Source organism: Rousettus aegyptiacus, unplaced genomic scaffold (assembly GCF_014176215.1).
Source record: "Rousettus aegyptiacus isolate mRouAeg1 unplaced genomic scaffold, mRouAeg1.p scaffold_m13_p_3, whole genome shotgun sequence".
Lineage (NCBI taxonomy): Eukaryota > Metazoa > Chordata > Mammalia > Chiroptera > Pteropodidae > Rousettus > Rousettus aegyptiacus.
Genome location: NW_023416306.1, coordinates 144,631,402 through 144,655,173, shown reverse-complemented (window position 1 = coordinate 144,655,173; position 23,772 = coordinate 144,631,402). Strand labels below are relative to the sequence as shown.

At 36.6% G+C, this 23,772-nt stretch overlaps 1 protein-coding gene across 1 annotated transcript in view; it reads left to right on the top strand.

Annotated features, from left to right (window-relative positions):
- Positions 1-23,772, top strand: part of KCNH5 (potassium voltage-gated channel subfamily H member 5) — a 251,229-nt gene that overhangs the window by 67,961 nt on the left and 159,496 nt on the right. Inside the window, exon 7 of the mRNA XM_016141793.2 lies at positions 5,192-5,618. Coding sequence (XP_015997279.1) covers positions 5,192-5,618 — 427 coding nt within the window. The remainder of the gene's footprint in view (positions 1-5,191; positions 5,619-23,772) is intronic.

Below are 23,772 nucleotides of genomic sequence, written 5' to 3'. Positions count from 1 at the left end.
TTTTCCATAACATTCTTTTTGAGGTTTAAATATAACATACTTCAAGAAAATTACACCAGTCTTAAATGCAGAGCTCAAAGGAATTTCACAAAGTGAACCAACTAGTAATTAGTAGCCATATAAAGAGACAGAATGTTGCCAGAACCCCTAAGGTCCCCTCGTAGTCATTACCCCTCCCCCAACAAAGTCACTATCTTGACTTCTAATTCCATAGAGGAGTTCCACCTGTTTTTAAGCTTTTTCTAAATGAAATCATCCAGTATAAACTCCTTTGTGCCTGGCCTGTTGCTCAACATGATGCTTTTTAGATTTATTCTTGTTAATGTATATAGTTCTCGTCTGTTTGTGTTTATTTTTGGGTAGCATTTCACTGAGTGGATATGCTATGATTTATTTATCCATTATACTTGAGATGGACATTTGGATTATTTCAAATTTAAGTATTTTATCACATTTTAAAACCAAGGCATTTCCTTTGAGTTTTGATTATAGTGATTGCATTAAATTCTCTTTGGTACAAAACAATGGAGAATGAGATAGTGAAAAAAGAACTTTTCAAATAAAGCAAACTTACTTATTTGTGTATTATTTATTTTGAATAGCAGACTCTGATTATAAGCAGATGAAGGGAATGCTGGCCAATTTCAAAGGTGAAACTTCGAGGTTATGTTTGGGAGCAAAAAGGAACTTGATTTAACTGAAGCACTATTGCTATGCAATGACACAGTAGTAAATGATTTGGCAGTGTAGACAGAGATGGGATTGAAGACCTCTAAGGCCTGCAGAAGATACTGCGTTTAGTACATTGTCTGTTATGAGCCCCTAGAGGTTATGTGGGCTCTGTCTTTCAGGAAGATTAATATTGCAGCGGTTATTGGGCATAAGGACAGGAAGACTGCACTGCAGTTGATTGTCATGGAAAGTTCACTAAGAATCTAAAGGACTAGTTCTGACTAATGCTTCCATTCCTTCCTAGCTATGTGACTTTGGGCAAGTTATTTTACCTGAGCTATTCAATGTTCTCACATGAACAATGAGAATAGGCCTGCTATTGTGAAAATTAAATGAGTTGGTCCATATTAGAGAATTGTAGACTAAATAGAGTTCTAGGGCATCCACAGATCCCTGTTGTGGGCCACTGCTGTCCTTGAATGGGGATAAGAGAGTGGCTAGTATTTAATCACCTTTATTCAGTCATGTACAGAGTACCCATGTTTAAACTAACATTGTGAGTACTGATGTGCTTAGTTAAATTATACATTATGCTCTAGGTATAGTGAGTTTTAGAGTGAGGTCAGGTAATGAAGCGGTGAGAAGCAAGGGGTCTGAAACCACACTACCCGTATTTGAATCTTGGCTCTTCTTCTTACTAACTGGATGAACTTAGTTAAATTATTTAACCTTTGTGGTCTATGTTTTAATAACAATACCTATGACATAGGATTGTTTTGAAGTTTAAATTAGTTAATACATATAAAGCACTTAGTATGTAGTAAGTGTTCACTATTATCACCTTGTCTGTTCTCCAAATAGTGATGAATGATCTTGCATTCTGATTGGTTTACTGCATAAAGTATGTGGTACAGCTCCAGCTATGATTCAGGCTCCCTATATTAGGGTTATACAGAATGATCTCAACCCTCATCAATGCCCTGTGTATTTGAACACAATTATAATGCCCTGCCCCATTCTCCTTTTTTTTTTTTTTTCATTTTCTTCCACATAGACCAACAGGGTATATTTTTGAGTTCTTTTTAGTAGCACTTTTCTGAATATGTTTCCTGTATCTCTCATAGCTGTGATCTGGTCAGTGGAGAAAAGGAGTATTTCTTTTTTCATACTTGATTCCATAGCTTTATTAATGCAACTCAGAGTTACATTGACTGTTTTGTTGTCTGTATTTTACCGTTAAACCACAGTGAGTTTATTATTAACCAAAACCCCCTACATTCACCTCATCTACATTTTGCTTGTGGATATTTTGCTTGCAAAACAGTTTTCATTCACTTATTGAATGCATCGACTGCTTAACATATTACCAGATACTAAGCTCTATAATTGATACTAGGTATATTCTTCATGAAGTTTAGAGTTCCCTAAGATGCCATGCATACAAACAGAGACTTGTGGTAAAGTGTAATCATGATAACTGTTATAATAGAGATGTGCAAAGGGTTATGATAATATGAAGGAAGGACATCTAACTCTTATAGTTAGAGAAAGGATGAGGGTATGATAATGAAGATGGTGGGGGGGGGGGAAGATGTCAGAGAAATGCACATGGGGGAGAGAATATCATAACTATAAGTAAGACCTTAGCTACCAAGAGTGTGGGAGGGGACAACCTATAATGTGGCATGAAACAGAATAGACACTCTAGAAACCACACATAGTTGAGCATGGTAAGAGCATAGAGAACACGAGGAGAAATTGGTGGGCAAGATGCTGACTAGTTAGGCAGGTACCAGGTCCTGAATGGCTTTAGATGTCATAGTAGAGAGTTAGTACTTAATCCTAAGGCATTAAAGACTTTAGATCAGAGAGGGACATGATTAGATTCATGTGATTTTATAAAACACCAGGCTGGTAGTTTGTATACTGTGATCTGCGAATTAAAAGAAGGAAGACTATAGGTAGGCTGGTTAATTGGAGAAGCTACTTCTTGTCACACAAATAAGAAAAAAAACATGAAGTTATGACTAAGGCATGGCCTTGGAAATGGGAAAGATGGGTAAATTTTTGAGAGGTTTAAAAAGTAGATATGTATTGAACACTTGCTTGAGGACTTTGAATGGTAAGATCCCTAGGACTTGATAATCAGCTAGATGTGACAGAGTCGGGAGGAACTGAGGCTCAGCCCCAGGTCTGAGGGCATGACAGTAATGATGTAGGAGATAGAAAATTGATTCAGGAGAAGAGAAGGATTCTCTTTGGGATCTATTACCATTTTGAACACCTTTGGGACATGGAAACGTATAGTGGGCATTTGGCTTCTGTATCAGATTCTCAGAGGAGAGTTTTGTGCTAAGAAGTGGACATGTAAATCATACATATATAGAAGTCAGTTGAAACATCAGTATGCATTAAATCAACCAGGATAGGGCAGAGGGAAATCATGAGAGAATTCTAACACATAATAGAAGCATGGAGAATGGTATCCCTAGAAAATGATTTTGAAAGAAACGTCAGTAGAGGAGTTGGGTAAAACCCAGGAGAAAGTGGTGTCATAGAACCCATGGCAGAGAGAATTTACAATGCTTTGTAATACTTCAGTAGTACATTTTGTAATACTTAAGTAGTATTGGACATGGCTTTAGAAAATATGCTTTCTGATCAAATGAAATCCAGAGCAGATGCCCCTCAGGGTAGACCACCTCCTTTTGGAGAACTCTGCCTCCGTCAGAGATCAGGGGAGAGTGTCCTTCCACCGATTAGGTCTAATTTTAGGAGGCCCTCATTCTTTACAGTCCAGTTGAGAGTTGTGACTGTTTTGTAGTTTGAATGGAGATAAAACTTCCTCTTTGTTTTTACTTCTTTTGTTTTTTAGAGAAATGAATTCAGGTAGAAATAATCTTTCTTTGCAATATTTAAACAGAAATACCACAGTTCTTTAAAAATTTGAGTCAACTAGAGAAAAACATCTACAGCAACATGTTTTCATTTTTAACTTAACCTTGTTTGAGTTTTTTATGCATTTTGACTATGGGTTTTTTTAGAGCAGAAGTAAGACATATTTACCCCACTGTCTCCAATGCCTAACTCAGACTCTGGCATGTAGCAATTCAATTACGACAATTGATCTGAATTTTATTAATGCTACTCTTTTGATATGCCTAAACTATAATATCTTTTTTTCTCTCCAAGTCAAATGAGAATTTATTTTAAGGCTGCATTTATGCCATAACATTTGAGAGTAGGAATTCACATAGAACCAGGCTTAAGGATATCAAAGTTGAGAAGAACAAAACCTGTCAAGATGCTTCTGCTACTCTTTCCCATCCATGGGTTCTCTTATTACTACTTCTCTTTGTTCTCTCTCTCTCTCTCTCTCTCAAACTTTTGTTTTGAAAAATTTCAATCATATAAAGTATAACCAAATACATTTTTAACCTCTTTACCTTAACTGTCAAGAACTTTATGATGTCATACTTGGAGTCTTAACTAATGTTACATCTATTCTGCTACCCTAACCAGTTCCTCTGTGTTGATCAGAATTAAATCAGAGTAAGTTATGTTAGATTCCTTGTCTTCCTTATGGAAGATAGAATTAGTAGAAAGGAAGTCATGGAATCCATGAGACTTGGAGATAATGATCAGATGAGGGGCTTCCCAGATCACTGCTCTATCTTTCCTTCTTGTGTCAGGGATGCATGTGTCTAATCTTCCCGGGTGGCTTATTATATGCTTCCAAAAAAGTAACTACAAGACTTTTATATTAAAGAAAGTATATGCTAATTTCCATGTGGATAATGCAATATTTGGAATTTTAAGCTTCTCAACAAAATGTGATTTTTTTTTTTTGGCTTATGGTATTCTTTTCTATGACTATTTCTAGAGGATGGTAAGATTTGGTAGGTAATGTACCCATTCAAGGTTTCATTCTTCACTTTCTTAGAGCTCTACAAATGTTAGGGCTTATCATGACTGTGGCAGGAGGTAGTGGAATCCAATGGTGACATCTGCTTATTCTTCCCATATGCACAGAAGTATTTCCTGTTTGCTTGTCTGTAAGGTTGGGATTCCTTTTTAGAAATTTTGCTGTTCATAGCTATTATAAAGTAAGAAATAAAAATAAATCTTTTAGAGGAAATGTTTTATAGGAGAAGAAATAAAAGGTCTGGACTCATCATATTTCTCTCCTCTATATATGTTGCATTTGAGCAGTTTTCTCCTTTGTTTTTTCCTCTGTGCTATTTATACTGTACTTATAAAAATAAACATGGTCTTTCTTATCTAATGAAAAGTCATTTTGCATAATAATTTACAAATTTATTGTTTCTAAGTGGGGAGGAACCTACATTAAAAATTTTAAAATAATTTTAGCTTTTTTTTGTTGAAAAGTCAGAACTATATTATATGTATGTTCTTAGAATATAAATGGGGGATCAACTTCATGAGGGTGAGCCACTGTACCGTTCCCCCAACTTTTTCTTTTCTGAAGATGTTTTGTCATTTCTTGTCTTTTATTCAGGGAATCAGCAGTCTGTTCAGTTCTTTAAAGGTGGTGCGTCTCTTGCGACTGGGCCGTGTTGCTAGGAAATTGGACCATTACCTAGAATATGGAGCAGCGGTCCTCGTGCTTCTGGTGTGTGTGTTTGGACTAGTTGCCCACTGGCTGGCCTGCATATGGTACAGCATTGGGGACTACGAAGTCATCGACGAAGTCACGAACACCATCCAAATAGACAGTTGGCTCTACCAGCTGGCCTTGAGCATTGGGACCCCCTATCGATACAATGCCAGTGCAGGAATATGGGAAGGAGGACCCAGCAAGGATTCACTGTATGTGTCCTCTCTCTACTTTACCATGACAAGCCTTACAACCATAGGATTTGGAAACATAGCTCCTACCACAGATGTGGAAAAGATGTTTTCCGTGGCCATGATGATGGTTGGCTGTAAGTACCTTGTTTTTATTTTTTTATTTATGTAAATCATTGTCCTTGGCTGTTTTCCAGGCTCCAAACTCTGGCAGTATTGAAATGAAACTATTTTGTCTTCAGAAAGGTGTTTAATCCACATCATTTGCATTGGTTTAATTTTTATTCATCCTTAGAAAGTGAAAATGCAAAATAATATATTTTATTTTTTTGGACTGTATTAACACATTTAAAACAGTGTGGACAGAGTGATATAAACATCAGAATGGGAACTCTCTGATTTAATTCTGTTCACAATGTTCATTGAATTCCAGAACAGCAGACATAATCTGTTGTGAGATACCCAGTTGAAAAAATATTTTACCTAATAATCAAATGCCTGAATTAAAATTGATTTCAGGATACAGATCTATGCAGGTTTTTACAATTAAGACTAGTACAAAAGGTCTATCAATCTAATCTCCATTATAGACACTCTACATTAGATATATGCCTATTTGGAAGAATGTAAGGATTGATAAATATAGTAAAATCTTTTCAGGAAGGACAAGGGTGTCTAGGATTTAACATGCATACCTGAGTACTAAATGCCTTGACGGTGTTCTTGGGAGTAAAATGCTCTCTAACAGACCCAAAGACCCTCAAATTCTACACTCAGACTGGGACTGGGTGACATCAGAAGACCAGAACACTATGGAAATACATGCTAAAGAAGCTGTTGTAAAAGAAGATCTTAGGAAGACTTGACCACTGTCCAGACCTCCGAGTTAGGTGATTTATCCTAACCTAGTTCTGATATCTAAAGTAACCTTATGATCATGGACCCGGAGGTGTGATTAGTGTTACTATCAGCTGTTAAGCCTTTGGATCGTGGTCATTGGTTTTTGGTCTAAGCCCTCTATGTTAAGGTTTCAAATTACAGAGGTTTATATTTTGACGCTGATGGGAAAGATGTTAGATTATCAGCTGGCTCATAATGGGTCAATATCTTGGGTTTAGGCAAAGTAGTTTTCAGAGTTTAGAATGTCTGAAAGCTATTGGAACACCAATATTAGCAATTGCTTAGCTTCTGTACCTCTATACTCCTTTGCACAGGTACAGAAATAAGAACTCACAGGTTCTATTTGCTGGTTAAAGGTAACAGACAAAGTGAGAATTCCAAATGCTGTTTACACCAGAGTCTTTTAGAAGAAAAATGTTCTTACATACAAAGAGATCCTGATGATTAATTAAACTGTTGCCTACACACCAAAATGGTAAGATGTATTAGCAAAAAAGTACTTTATAAGTTCAGGAGATGACATTTTGTCAGATGTAATATTTATTGCTATACTGCTTTTAGTATTTATATAATGCATTTTGCCTTACACTTGGGCATAATTAGATTTTTTTTAAAAAAAGTCTATTTTCAAGTAATTACAGATTCACTGGAAGTTGCAAACATAGTAAAGAGAGGGCCTTTGTGTCCTTCACCTGGTTTCCTCCCATAGTTGCATCTTATAAAACTCTAGAACAAGACCAACACTGACATTGGTATGACATGTGTTTATAGTTCTATGGTATTCTGTCGCGTGTAGATAGATTCCTGTAACTACCACTGAAGTACAGAATTGTCTCATTACCACAACTATGTCCCTCATGTTACTGCTCTATAGTCAAACCCATCCTTTTCTCCAAGCATCCCTAACTAACTCTCTGGGAACTGTCACTCTATTCTTCATCTCTATAATTTTTTTTTTTTTTTGAGAATGTTATTCTATAAATGGACTCATACAAAATGTTGACCTTTCGAAACTGGCTTTTTCTACTCAGCATAATCCTCTTGAGATCCGTCTGAGTTGTTGAGTATATCAATAGTTTGTTCCTTTTTATTTCTGAGTACTATTTCATGGTTTGGTATACTGCTGTTTAACCATTCTTCTATGGAAGGACGTTTCGGTTGTTTCTAGTTTGGGGCTATCATAAATGAAGCAGCTATGAACGGTTTTTTGTTTGGACATAAGTTCTCAGTTCTCTGAGATAAATACCCAGAAATATGATTGCTGGGATATATGGTAAGTATATGTTTAGTTTTTCTTTTAAGAAATTGGCAAACTATTTTACAAAATAGATATACTAGCATAGTTAGGTTTTTCACAAGAGAATAATAAGAAAAGTTAAAGGACACCATTATTCATTTTGTTTCTCAGGTCCCAAACCTGGAAACCATCCTAAGTGCCTGTTTTTTTCTCTTGTATTACATCTATTTGTAACAAGTTCTGTTCACTTTACCTTCAGAATTCATTTGATTATTTCTCTTCCCTTCCATAACTTACCACCCAAGACCAAGTCACTACCATCAGTGACCTGGATATTTGCAGTACTCTCCTACGTATTCCTTCTGTTTCTACTCTTATCCCACAATCTCTATCCAGAGTGGCCCTTTTAAAATAAATTAGATCACACCATTCCTCTGCTCAAAGCCCTCCTATTTTTCCAGTGCACATAAAATAAAATCCAGATTCCCTACCCCTTCTGTCAAAGCCTGAGTGGTCTGGCCTTGCCTGCCTCCCTCACTCCACTTCCATTCCCTACCTTGCCTTATTCTACTCAATCCACCCCAGCCGTCTGGCATTCTGTCCACATCAAGCTGAGTCCTGTCTCAGGGTATTTGTACTTGTTTTCCTCACTGCTTAAAACATCTCTCCTCTGTATTAAGCCATGAATTCATGCCAATCTCCATTCATATGTCCTCTTCAGAAATTCCTCCCAATATATTCAGAAATTTCTCCATACTATAATTCAGAAATTCTTCTCTACTATAAAAAACTATTCCAGTGCCTGTCTCCCTTGTCCTCTGACCTTTAACCTTTTTCTTCTTCATTTTACCCACTAAGACCTAAAACCATGTTGGCTCTGACTCTGTTTTTCTTTCCTTCAGTAAGTAAGCTCCACAAGAGTAGGGCCTTTGTCTGCCTTTTTTTTTTTTTTTTTTTTTTTGCTTCTATACACCCAACTTTTTAATAATTAAACATTTTTTAATACCATGCTCAATCTAAATATGTTGTATGAATGAATGAACTTGAAGATATCCTGATGGTCATAGTATCTCCTGTCCTGAATCCACTCCAGTTAAGTCTCTGATGAAGATATGTGCCAGGAAAATGCAGTCTTTGAAATTTGGCCCTGATTCCTTTGTGAAAGTCCTGGTGAGCTCAGGGCTTTCCGTCTGCCTTTAGGAGTGTTGTGGCCCCTTCAGATGGAGTACCCCAACCCTAAATCTCCCACTAGGCTTGATGATAAGCTGTAAGAGGCTAATCAGTGGAAGCACCAACAACTCTTTCTCTCACAATGTTTTATCATTTATCTTCTGAATCTACATCCATTGGAAATTTTCACATAGATTCAGCTGAGTTGTCAGAACTTCATTTGGTTCAGAGTTGGTCCCATTCCTTCTTGACATTATGGATGGCCAATTATATTGCTACATAAAAATTTATTTCTGCTCTTTCCTTTCCCTTTTCTTCAGTTCTTGTCTTGATTTCAAGATGAAGACCTTGCATTAAAGTTGGTCTTTTCCTTTTGAATTTCCATTATTTCCTTTCAACATCTGAGCAGTTGTTTTCTGTTAATAAACCAATTTCTGACATCTTTTGCCTATTGATTTAGGTTTTCTTTTTATGTCTCTGAATAAGTTTCAGTTTCTATAGCCAGAATGTTCCAAGGAGATGCCTTTTAATTTTCTTCTTAGACCTTGGGTCCTTAGTAATTTCATGGCATCTTTCCTTTGCAACAACCTAAGAAGAAAATAGAAAACTGTCAAGACCCATGAAGTGTTACAGTAACTTCCCATAATTCCAAAATTTATTAGATACACATTGCACAAAATATCAGCCAAATGTGGCTGTTGCAGCTGTTTTCAATCTTAGTATGATTTTTTCCCCCTACAATAATACTGAGGAAAACAAACAAAGCAAACCACCAGTGTTCTCAGAACCCAATATGTGTTAGCCATGGATGTAGCCAGAGATGTGTGTGTGTGTGTGTGTGTGAGAGACAGAGAGAGAGGGGGAGGGAGGGTGAAGAAGGGATGAGGGAGGAAGGGAGGGAGGAGAGAGGAGAAAGGAGAGGGGCGCTGGGACTGGGGAATTGATGGAGAGGGAGGAAGGGAGAGAAAGAGAAATCAGAAAGGTTCATGCTTAGGATTCCACGTCCGCTGTTTTAGAAGCACTGCTTGTAACCTTATAACGCAGGAACCAAGAAAAATATTTTATCAAAAGGTTGTTGGAAATACCAACTGCCTATATTCTATAGAAAAAAATGATCACTACTTGTAAATGATAGCTTCTTTTTCTAGAGAAAGTCATCTGAAATTTTCATGCCTTCTAGCAATATTTAGAAATTTCAGTGGCAGCAATTGCAGTTCCTATGTCCTTTATGAGCCCTCTTTTTTTTTTTTTTAATGGCCTATCTTCTCTGACTCCTACGTTCCTCTGCCCCACTCCTTCCCCATGCTGAATTGCACATAGACTCTGTGCAGGAACATAGTCTCAAGATTCTCCTTGTGACATTGAACGAATCTTCAATGTCAATGGACTACCTTCAAATCTAGACCTTATGTTTCTTTTTGTTCCCTTCTATGTTGGCAAGATCCCCCAATTTTTTGCCATTTACCTGCTCCCTAGGAATTTTTTAGACTTACACCTTTTGTTTCTACAGTTGCCCAAGATAAAGAATTCTCCTGCTCAGATTCTGGAAATGGAAAGTTGTTTGGATCTTCTCAACATATGTCTACCACCATGTATTCTTTACCCTAACTTTGTCTTTTCTCAGTTTTGGCATGCCTTGGGTGAGCTCCACGGCTCTGACAGCAGCCATCACTATTCCAGGAGAGTCAGTTCCCCCCATTTCTCTGTTTCTGTCCATTCATGAATGAACCTGATTGCTCTGCCGACGTTCACAAAATTCACTACTAAGTGCCTTGTGAAACAAGGTATTTTTGCAGTTTGGTTCTGTAGCAGTTCTGGAAAATAACATACTTTTTTTTTTTTTTTAAGATCAAGATGTGGGGTAATCTCTTTACTAATTTTTTCAGTAAATACTTAATGATGCCTTTCTGACTTTTTAATCCATTTCATTTATATAATCTTATTATTGAGCCCTTAATAATTTTTTTCCCCAAAGATTAACAGACTGACTAATTTTGCTTCTATTCACAAAACACCTTAGCACACTAATGATTTGTTTTGGTGGCTATAAATGAAAGGAATATGAGAATGGAATTTTTTTGATATTATCATTTTGTCTTAATGTATTTTTATGGATCCTCTTCTAAAGATTTATCAAGAAAGATTTACTTAGTTTCTTCTTCATTACTAAATAATCACATAAATTACATTTTAGTTTAAGCCATCTATTATTAAGAATGATAGTTTTTATCTTTCATTATAATTTAATAAAAAAAACAAATAAAAAGATGTTATGAATAACTTTTGGCCATTAATAATGTGTCTGACCAAATTTGTTATAAATATAACAAAACAAAGCAAATATATATATAACCAAGCAAATAAATATATATTTATATATAACAAAGCAAATAAACTATATAGCTTGCTTTATTTTGTTTTAATATATTATTAAATATTAAATACATTAGCAAACATGTAGACAGCATATTTTAAAGGACTATAAGGTTGGACTTTGGGTATTTATTTTATTTAAAAGCATTTTTACTTATTCCATTGCTGCCTGGTTTGCTGCTAAAATAAGGCAGCCTGACTCATGTGGTATTTGACAATCAGAATCTGTCCTGCTGGGATGCCATCTTTAAAAGTACAACAAAGCAAAACTAAAAGCTATAAATATGAGAATTGCTGAGGTTTAGTTGGTAGACAGGAATCCCAGTCATAATAATGCTAATCTGCCATTTTCAAATTGAGTGTAATTGATGATAACTCAGTCTTAAGAACTTTCCGTAATTGACTAGTATGTTTTATAATGCAGAAGGCAAATATTTAGCATATTTAGAGGTATAGCAGGACCATCTGCCAGTAGGATGTGTATGAAGGGAAATTTAAATCTCCACGTGGGTGGTTAAGTGCCACTGGGAGCACTTAGTTACACACTGGTCACTCAGCATCATGCAGAGGAGACTCATGCCACGCATCATATTCTCCAGTTGATGAGCTAATTTAACTTCCTCTGTGCAGTTCAGATAAAAGCCAAGCTGAGATTATGGGCTTTGCCCTTACTCCTCTCCATAGGAAAAGGAAATAAATAGAAGATGGGTAGACCCAGAGATTGGGAGAATATAGAATAAGTTGAGGGCAAAGGCCTGTGTGACCTTGGGGAGTCCGAATCTCTCTAGGTTTTAGTTTTTTCAATTATGAAATGTAGGAGTTAAAATAAATGACTTCTAGGTCCTTTTCTAGATGTCACCGTCCATAGAATTGGTCTGATATTGGAGATGAGATTAATATGGTAAAGGAAGAAGTATCACATAAAGGTTTTAAAGTTTTTCACATAAATTGCATACCTTGTTTTATGAAGAGTAAGATATGTTTTGTATAGAATATTTTCACTAAAGAGTTAAGAGGGAGACTGTCAGGGGATATTATAGAGAAAAAGATATGCTTTTGGAAAGGAAAGTGTTTTCTCATATAGAAATTAGGCAGCTAGGAAGACTAAAAGACATTTGCCTCAGGTCAGAGAAATGGGGCCAGGGAGATGTCTATACACCATGCCAGTGGGGACTCTGAAGGATGCTTGGCCCAGATGGATATCCAGACAGGTTTAAACATGAGTTCTTACCATTTTCCAATATTAAAAAAATTCCTCCTCTACAAATCGTAATATGAAATTTCAGGTGACTCAGATACAATATTAAGTATATGTTAATTTTTTTTTGCCCTTGCTCTTGTGGTGTAGATAGGCAATGGAGTGTGAACATGCTGATTTTTCATTTCTGGTTTTAGTTTTAGCCAGATGGAAAGAGCTTTAAGCTTAATGTTTATTTTGGAAACTGGGTCAATTCTTTGTATCTGCTTTACCCCTGCTTATAAAAAAGAATTTTTCTTTTTTTCTTCTCTTTAATGACTTGACTATCCTTGAGGAAACATTTTGTGGAGCCTAAGTTCAGGGTTATAGGCACCTTTTTTTCATAATTTAGTAGTTTCGGATATATAGGCCAGTAGTTAGAGAAAGACTGAGCGATGTGCATTTTAGTCCATATTTCTTATTCAAAGTAGAACTTGTATCTTTTGCGGGAATGTTTTCTTACACTCATATTTCTTTTTATGTTTAGTCACCTTTTCACAAAACCTCTCAGATTCTGTTAAGAGCTTAATTTTCCCAGAATACAAGAAGACATTTTCTTAATGACCTATTAATTAGCTGGCCTCTTTGCAAGAGCTTGATCTCTGGAACTCCCTTGTATCCTTGTATCATTCAAAACTGTTTAATTCAATCAGCCTTGACCCAGGTTTTCTGGTAGGTATTGATATTAGGGAGACAAACTAGATACTTCCTGGCCCTCAATAAGTCAGTGATATAGTGAGTGCTACACAGGAAAATCACAGAATCATCTTTCTTTCTCTCTCATTCTCCTCTCCTCAACTCTGACCCTCACCCTCACCCCACCCCCACCTCCACCTTTGCCTTCATCTCAACTCTCTCTCTACTGTGAGCTAAGAGCTAAGACTGTGAACAGGTGAACAGAGAAGTTGGGCTGAACTGTAAAGCTAGTGATTGCAGGGTCTGTGTTTTTGTCCTGTTCATCATTGCATATTTAGCATGGAGCATTGTGCCTAGTTGATAGTTGTACTCATCAAACATATGTAGAATGAATGAGTGAATGAATGAATGAATGAATGAAAGAGGTTCATCTAGCTCAGCCTATAGAATATGGGAAGATTTGTAGGAAGAAGTAACTTGAGCTCAGAATACAGACAGAAGGTAAATGAAGCAAGATTTAGGTACTTATCCAGGTAGAGAGAACATGTGGGGAAAAAAAAAACAGCAGGTATGAAATGGCTTGGCCTTTCTGTGGGACTCCATGTATTTCACTTTGGCTTGACAGGAAAGTAGATGAGGATGGGGAGGAAGGAAGGAATTAGGATATGTAAAGGCCTGCATAGCTTAATAAAAAGTTTATATTTTTTTCTAAAGGTAGTGGGATAAATCCATGGAAGGTGGATAAGAGGAGAGAAAGGCGGTGGGCTGAGAAATCAGTGAGGAGGCTATTTCTCTAATTCAGGAAGACATTAAGGAGATAGGAATATGGAAAATTGTAAGTTTTAGAATTGGCAAAATCCGTTTTTTGTTTGTTTGTTTGTTTGTTTGTTTGTTTGTTTTGGTAAAAGGCCAGATAGTAACTATTTCAGCTTTGTGGCCCTTATGGACTTGTTACAAGTACTACCCCTCTGCTGTTGTAGTACTAAAGCAACCATAGACATAAATTAATGAACGTGGCAATGTTCCAATAAAACTTTAAACAGGTAGCAGGCCAGTTAGGCACATTGGCCATAGTTTCCCACAGTCCAGGACACACGACATGGTTTGTGAAAAAGACCATTAGAGTAAGACAAACTTGGGTTTAATTTTGTTACTATTTATTAAGTATTGACATCAGTTATCTAAACCATCATCTGAAAAGTGAAGATAATAGTCTCTACATTGCAGCGATTTGGAATACTGAAAAAGAGATTATATGTAAAGTTCTTGAAACTTTTTAAAGTTGTAATTGGTGAATAGATGAATGTGTCAGATATGGTTGAAGAAGGAATTTAGCTGAGTGAATGACAAAGTTCTTTTCTGAGTTAGGAAAGAAGGAGCAGACATGACTGGGGGAAGAGGGTAGTTCTTTTCTGGGCACGTTCAGTGTGAGGTGCTTGCAGGTCCTTTGGTTGGAGATGTCCATAGGTTAGGCAGTTAGAAGGGTGGTGGTTTAGGTTTCAGAGATGTGAGGCATGGAGCCATCTCTTTGGGAGTCAGTGTAGGGAAAGTAACTGATGTCAAGAGAGGGTAGGATAGTGTCAGAATGCAGCTGGCCAAGGGTGGACACTTGAGGGAGAAGGGCCACAGAGAGATTAAGAAGAGATCCTAGAGGTGTAAAAAGGAAGCATGGCTCCTAAAGAAGCATTTGTTGGCTAACAAAGGATGAGAGAACTTCAAGAAGGAAGGGAGAACGACAAGACAAATGGACAACATCAGGCAAGATCTGAATGGCATTAGAAGGTCATTGGCGACCTTCAGTGAGTAGTTTCATTGGATAGTTGAGGGGAGTTGTCTTTATGGAATCTATAACCTTTTTTTCTATACAAAGGAAAATAATTTTATAAGTAGCCATTAACTTAGTGTAGGTAGATTATGCATATACAATATTTTTCACTGCCAATGTTTCTTTTTTCTGAATCAGTTTTCAAGTTCAAAAATGTATATTTAAGTTAGATTATTAGATGTATTACATAACAATGGAATTTTTCCTTTGTGTTATAAAATAGAAAATAAAATTGAATTAAAGAGAAGTTTTTATGGAATTCCACTTTTTAAGAACAGATATTTTACTCAGGGCAAAGTTTTATTTACTGATGACTACAAGGTTATTTGGTGACCTTTCAATAAATTTAATTTTGATACCTATGAATGCAGATGCTGCCTGGGGCAGGTTGTTACCTGGTAGGTGAAGTAGTGCTCTGTTAGAGAAAAACATTGGAGATTTACATAATCCTTACACATGTGTATCGAGAGTCAATTGACTTGTGATCTTAATTTTGATTAAAATAAAATATTTAACATTTTTTTCCCACAGGTTGAAATTTTAATAGATTCATAGATGAATGTATTTAGAACATGTTACCATAAATGTCCTTTACAAATGGATTTAAGAATTGCTTTGGTATGCTCAGAGAGGGGATTTTCTTTGGAGCAATTTCTAAGCCAGTTTCCAAGTGACTGCTTATTACCTACTTATTTAATATTTACATAAATTGCGATGACTGAGTTAAGCCTTCTTGGGAGTTCAGATGCCAGACACATGGTCCTGGCTTTGGGCTGTGTGTATAAGTAAGATTTCTCTGGGATGAGAGCTATATCCAATTTGAATCTCTTGAAATACTAGAGGCTTTAAAAAAAAATTCTGCAGCTAACTCTTGAACTGCCTTTTAGATTAGGCGTCCCCAAACCGTGGGCCGTAGATTAGTACCCGACCTGTAGCCTGTTAAGAACTGGGTGAGTGGTGGGCAAGTGACTGAAGCTTCATCTGTATTTGCAGCCATTCTCCAGCGCTAGCATCACCGCCTCAGCTCCACCTCAGATCATCAGGCATTAGATTCTCATAGGAGCACCAACCCCTGGTGCTAAAAAGGTGGGGGACCACTGTTTTAGATGCTGTCTTTTTTTTTTTAACAACACCCAAAAGTCTTCATTTGTGAAAGTCTAATTTTGGGGCCTTACTGATTTAAAATGAATATAAGGGAAGGACGCTTAGACTCATACCTCATACTTCTTAAACTTTGGCAAAGGAGACATGGTTGACTCTTTTAATGGGACTTTGGGATGGGAACCATAGACATCAGAACTTTTCTTACCTCCTTTGAGTTTGTCAGTTTCTTTAGGAAAGACCTCAACTCCCCAACTCTCTTCTAGGAGGGCCTACCTAGAGAACAGCATCATTTCCCCAGCCCCCCATGCACACTCCAACACTCTAGGTTCATCATCCTTGTCCTTTTGCTTCACCATGCCCTAAAAATTTCCCAGTTGGTCCTTCCAATCATGAACACAATTGGGATGTACCTGCCTCTTCTGTTCCTGTTCCAAGATCTCGGAGCACAATTTGGTGTAAACCACACAGCCATGTAAACAGGTGCCACTAAAATCCACAGTCTTCTGAATCTTTATTTATTTTAGGTCATCTCCCTCTCACATTCGCTGAGCAGCTATTATGCAACTCTTACATATATTTTTCCCACTTCTACTAAACCTATGACTGTTCTTCTTCATCTCAGCAGACGGCCTTCCTTTTCTTCATCTGTAAAAGAAAGGATAGCGTAGCAGATGCACATTTCTTTCATTCCTGACCCTCCTATGACAAAGGCAGGCTAGAGAAAGGGTGGGGGGTAAAGGTGAGGGGACAGCCAAACCACGCACAACCTTGTAGGCCAAAGTGTAGTGGCTTTTTTTTTTTTTTTTTTAAGTCAGGTGGGAAGGATGTAGAGGATTTTGGGTCCAAGAGTGGCAATCTCTTTTTCTGTTCATTGTCTTATGTTTTATAAAGATCAATTTGACTGCTGTGTGGAATTTAGACTGTAACTGGTCAAGGATGGAAGAGAGCAGACAGGTTAATTATCAAGGTGAGAGATATGGCAGTGGTAGCTAGAATTAGTTAGATTCTGGACAGATAGTTAGGACCAACAAAATATGAGGGTATGAGAGAAAGTGGGGGTTAGGATTTACTTTAAGGCTTTCAGTGCAAACAACTGGTGTGCTAAGTTGGGGATGGTCGTTTGTCATGTTGAGTGGGCAGTTAGATATGTGAGTCTAGACTTCTGTGGAGGGGTTCAGAGTGAGGACATAGATTTGCTTTGTAACGTGATGTTTTATTTCCACCAATTCTTCTATTTTTAGGCATGTTTCCTAAAGCTTGTGTCTTTAATTTCTTATCTCAATCTACTGCTTATTGAAAGTGGACTTCTTCCCCTGTAGTAACTCTCAAAGTAATTTCACAGACACATTTTCATCCATATGGAAGCATCTCCTTTGGCTTCTTTGGTGTTTAGCTCTCTCTGGTCGCTTTCCCACTGCTCTGGCTCTTGCTTCTCTGTTTGCTTTGCTAAATCGTTTTACTCTGTCTGTCTCTTAAATATTGAAAACCATGATATTGGGAACAAATTATTGGAAGAACAGCTCTCCTGATAGGCTGAGCAGTGTCCTTGTACAAGGAATAATTTAAGGGGCTCCAGCCAACTTCCAGATATCTCTCTGATCGCTTTGCCTGATGATCCCTCCTTTGTGTGCCCTTCCCTCCCAAAGGCCCCTGTTAAACTACTATTTTAGTCTCTGAAAGGTGAAAGTCTCTAGCCCTTATCAGCACACCAGCATGCACCGTGTTTTAAACTAGCTCACTGTCACAGTGAAAAGAGAAGCTGAGATTTCAGAGGAGGGTGGAGAAAACACTCAGAGCATGGGGTGCTGGCTGGCAGGCAGCAGCAGGAAGGAGCTAAGATGATGATGCCAGAAGAAAAGAGACTCTTCAAGGACTCTTTTTTTCTTCTTAGCTCTATGTGGAAAAAATAATCAAGGATTGATAATTCACGCCTCTTTTCTCTCGTTTCCTGCCACGAGAACTTTCTTTCCCAGTCTGTCTAAAGTGTCCCTGTCTCATTACCCCTTTATTATGGTCTGTAATTATATCCTTTAATTCTCTCTATATATGTTTACTGCTTGTCTATCCAACTAAAATGGAAGCCACAAAGGCAAGGAGATCGTCTGATTTGACTCTATTTCTGGTGTAACGAGAGCATAGTAGGTGCTCAGTAAATTTTTTTGAACAAATGAATTGATTTTGATACACCATATTTGATAACTTGTAGATTCAGAGCAAAGCAAAACCACACAGGTTTTCTAGATATATTTTAGTGGTGGGTTTAAACATATCAGATGAATCTTAGATCTATAAATTGTGGCTGGCTTGAAACAGGCACACTTCTCTGTTGCTTTTGGTTTCCCATTATTTTTTTCCACATCAATTTCCTTCTATTCTGCCCACCTTTGTTTCACAGCTCCCAGCCCCTCCCCCCATGTTTTCTAGGAAAACTGCTAAGATTTTAACTGTAAAAACAAAACACAACAAGAAACAACAACAACAAAGGAAGCCATTTGCTGTCTCAAGGGCCTGGCACTTGCAAAGGAAATCTATACTTTCAAGATTATTGTTTTGGCTATGGGCTTTTAAAAAGTCTAATTTGAAACTCAAAGCTACACTGCTTTCATTGTTCTCAGCTGCATCTGCACTCCCCTTGAAAAGTTACTGCCATTGTTTCAGTGGAGAGGACAGCAGAGGGGCCATTAGGAAGAACTAGGACTTAGAGGGACCAAAAATACTATGTCTGTGTGTGTGTGCGTGCGCTTGCACACGCGTGCCAATGTTTACTTCATCCTCAATCATGAGTGAGTCCTGGCATAAATGAATGAATCTGTTAAACTACAAATCTCTTTTTGGTTACTGGCTACAGAAAGGAACCACCTGGGAATTTGAATGGTTTGGAAACTGTATCACAGACAGAATTTGATGATAAAAGTTTTGATATTCTATTCTATAGAGGCAACATAAGATTAGGACTGTTTCAACTTTCGTCAGATGCAGAAATATCCATTTCGTTTTTATCTGCTAAAGAAAGAAAACCATGTAAGTGTATTTTAGAAATATACACACCTTGAAATAAATGTGTCCCTTCACCCAAAGGGAAATTGCAGTGGCTTCTATTGTTTGATAAGAGCCTTCCTATAGCTATGTGACTTTTAACTGCTAATTTAGTCTTTATAGAGAAATTTCCAGAGGAAAAAAAGGTGATCGTAATGGGATTTGGTTAATATGACAGCACTAGAGAAGTCAGCTGATACACAAAAAGAGACCCAGGACCCACAGATGGAGGGGAGGTAATGCTAAATATTTTCTCAATTTCTGGTTTTCCTGGATTCTTCTAATTTAATCTGCGTGGTATTTCAGATTATCTGCCTTAAAAAAATTTTAATCTTTAGATCAAAGTAATACATACACATAGTTTAAAAAGCCAAATAGTGCTAAAAGGTTTATTGTAATAAAATAGTTTACTGTTCTCCATGTCTTTTTTTTTATTATTATTATTTCTCAGAAACTACCTTAAAGTATTTTTACTTTTTGGTAATATTTATCTTTTTATCTCTAAATAACATCATCATTATTGGAGAAGATTTTCGGTTTTAGTTATTATGTATTGTCTTCCATCTTTGGAAGATGAAAATATCATTCTCTTTTCTGTCCTCTGTCCCATAACCATCCCTATATACAGATGTATACATTTTCCAATTTTCTGTCTTCTAAAAATATTTAAATCATAATTTATGTTGAATCAGTAGTCTGTTTTCATTGTCACAACTATCCAGACACTATTTATATCTGAGTCACATGTATACTATTATTATTTTTCTGTGCAATGTATTGTTTTACTGAGGGTAATTATTGTCATTAATTTTTTTTTTTCTTAGCTTTCCATGTTCTTCACTCTATTTTATTTCCAAACTCTCCTGTATAATTCTTATCTCAATATGCTCATATTAGGTAGAGGTCAACTTGTCTTTGGAGCGTTTTGATTTTTTCTAGTTTGGACCAATGACTATAGGCCTGATCCACAGCTCTCAGCCTGACATTTTCTTTCATTCATGGTCCTCGGGAATCCCTTTGCCATTAGCTTTTTTGAACCTCCTTTTTTCCTGTGTCCGTTTTGAAGGAGCAATTCTCCAAAGAAAATATGCAGTCTTTTTTGAGATTGTACATGTCTTAAAATCTCTTTCATTTATCCTTACACTTAATTGATAGTTCAAATGGGTAGAGATTTAAAGGTTAGAAATGATTTTATGACAGAATTTTGAAGCATTCTTCTTTTGTCTTTGAGTTTTGAATGGAACTATTCAGAAGATTGATTTCATTCATGTGTTTTTATTTTATTTTTTTAATTTTAATTTTTTAAATTGAGGTATAATTGACATATAACATTACATTAGTTTCAGGTGTACAACATAATGATTTGATATTTGTATACATTGCAAAGCGATCACCACAGTTTCTAGTTGTTAACATTTAACACCTTAATAGAAGCAACATCTTTTTTTATCTTGTGATGAGAACTTTTAAGATCTACTATCTTAGCAACTTTCAAATACGCAATACAGTATTGTTAACTCTAGTCACCATGCCGTACTTTACATTACCAGAACTTAATTATTTTATAACTGGAAGTTTGTGCCTTTTGACCCCCCTCACTGATTTCTTTCATCTTTCCACCACCTGCCTCTGGCAACCAACAATTTGTTCTCTATATCTATAGGCTTTTTTGTTTGTTTTGGTTTGGGTTTGGCTTTTTATATTCCACATATAGGTAATATCACATGGTATTTGTCTTCCTCTGGCTTATTTCACTTATTAGCATATTATCCTTGAAGTCTGTCCATGTTGTCACAAATGGCAAAATTTCATTCTTTTTGATGGCTGAATAAGATTCCATTATATAAATATACCATATTTTATTCATTCATTTATTCATTTATCAATGGGTTATCATTCTTTTTGATGGCTGAATAAGATTCCATTATATAAATATACCATATTTTATTCATTCATTTATTCATTTAACAATGGGTTGTTTCTGTATCTTGGCTATTGTAAATAATGCTGCAGTGAACATGAGGGTACATCTCTTTTCGTGTCAGTGATTTTGTTTTTTTCAGATAAATACCCAAAAGTGGAATTGCTGGGTCATATGGTAGTTCTATTTTAAAATTTTTGAGAAACCTTCATAATGTTTTCCCTGGTGGCTGAACAAATTTACATTGCCACCAACAGTGAACAAGTGTTTTCTTTCCTCCATATCCTAGCCAATTCTTGCTATTTCTTTTCTTTTTGATAATAGCCATTTTAACAGGTGTGAGGTGATAGCTTTGATTTATATATCACTGATGGATAATAATGTTGAGCACCTTTTAATGTACCTGTTGGCCATCTGTATGTTTTCTCTGGAAAATTGTCTATTCAGATCTTCTGCCCATTTTTTAATTAAATTATTTGTTTCATTATTAAGTTGTTTGATTCTTTATATATTTTGAATGATAACCTGTTATCAGATATATGAATTGCAAATATATTTTCCCATTTAGTAGGTTACCTTTTCATTTTATTGATTTTTTTTTTTTTTGCTGTGCAGAAGCTTTTTAATTCAGTGTAGTTTACCTTGTTTATTTTTGCTTTTATTGTTTTTGCTTTAGTGTCAGATTGATTAAAGTCTTGATTCTCTTATTTATTTATTTATTTGTATATTTGTCAAGATTTTTATACCTTTTTTTTTAAGTTTTTTATTATAGTGACGTTGATTAATGAAATCCTGTAAGTTTCAAGTGTACAATTCAACAGTAAGGCATATATGTATTGCATCGTGTTCACCGCCCACAGTTAGATTTCATTCTGTCACTACGTATTTGACCCCTTTTACCCCATCAACCTCCTCCCTGCCCCCCATCCTCTGGCAACTTCTAGTCTATTGTCCATGTCCATGAGTTTCCATTTGTTTGTCCTGTTTGTTGCTTTTAGGTTCATATCAGACATATAAGTGATATAATGTGATTTTCAACTTTTTCTGTCTGGCTTGTTTTGCTAAGCATACTAATCTCGAGATCCATCCATGTTGTTGCAAATGGCAGTATTTCATCTCTTCTTATAGCTGAGTAATAATTCATTGTATATATGTACCATATCTTCCTTATCCAGTCATCAATCGTAGGACACTTCGGTTGCTTCCATGTCCTGACACTGAGAATAATGCTGCTATGAACATCAATGTGCAAATATCTTTTTGGATATATGTTTTCAAGTCTTTGAGGTAAGTACCCAGTAGAGGGATTGCTGGATCGTGTGGTAGATCAATTCTTAGTTTTTTGAGGAAACTCCATACTGTTTTCCATAGTGGCTGTACTAATTTGCACTCCCACCAGCAGTGTATGAGGGCTCCTTTTTCTCCACATCCTTTCCAACATTTGTCATTACTTGTCCTGTTGATAACGGCTATTCTAACAGGTGCAAGATGGTATCTCACTGTGGTTTTGATTTGCATTTCCCTAATAGCTAGTGATGTCACGCATCCTTTCACATGTTGCCCATTTGTATTGGTGTCAGATCGATTAAAGTCTTGATTCTTTTTAGTAGTACATTTTTCTCTCTCCTTCCTTTCTGGAAACCTTTAAAATCTTCTTTTGGTACCAAGTATTATGAAATACTATGGGTGATGTCTTTTTCTGTTGGTCTATTTTTATCTACTCTTCTAGATTTTCAATGGGAATGTTTTATCATTTGGAAATACCTATTTTTCACTTCTGGGAAATTCCCTTGAGTTATTTTATTGATAAGTTTCTCCTTTTTCTTTTCTTCATTGAAACTCCTTCCTATTATTTGGACATTAGATCCCTTGGCTTGATTTTTTAATTTTCTTACCCCTTTCTACAATGTTCTATGATTTTTTTTCTTTTTTTCACTCTATAGTCTAGAGTTTTCCTTAGACTCAGTTTCTAATCCTTCTACTGAGTTTTTATTTCTCTTAGCCTCTGTCATTTTCTAAGAGCTCTAGAGTTTTCTCTGTGTTCTTTCTTATAACATTCTGTTTTGCGTCCTGAGTTCAAAATCTCTTTTCTCTCTGGGGTAGTTTGACGATTTGTATATCATTTCCACATCCCCACATAGTTTCTGTTTTCTTTAAGTCAGTGTGTGGTGTGTTGGTTTTGGTCTCCATTTTTTGTGTTGGAAGCTTTATGTAGATGTTTGGGAATCCTCGATGTCTTTTTATGACTGAACTTGTGACTGTGTTTTAATGTAGGGAGATCTGCTTGGGTTATTTTGTGGGGAATACTTGACATCACAATTTTTACATAATTTCTGCTGGGCTGCCAGTTTCCCCAAAGAGGACTTTTTCTAGTTTCCAGGCTGGAAAATGAAGGCATTGCTTCCAGCTTTCTGAAAGCTGAATGGGGAAATAGAACTGGGGGTGGGGGTGGGGTGGGGTGAACATTCAGTGTATAAACTTTCACATACCCTCCCGCCCCCGATTTCAGCGTGCTTCCTCTACTTTCTGCTGCTCCTCAGTCCAGGAGTGCTCTCCAGTCTTCTGCTGAGGTGTGAAAGGGGAAATACCCCGGCATTGTGGAATGAGGGAGGGCATCTGGGAGTTGGATATCCATCTGCTTCTTAAATGGGGTATCAACGAATTCTGCAGTTTCAGCTCCACCTTTGCCCCTTCTTTTCCAGACATATCTGGTGGTGACAATTCCTGGGGTATTTGGAGGTTCTCTAGTGCAAATCAGATTGATTCCTGGTTTTCCCTCTGATGGTTTAAGATTCAGTTTTTTCAGATCTGCTAATTCAGTTACCACTTGTCCTGTGTTTTCCAGGTTTAAA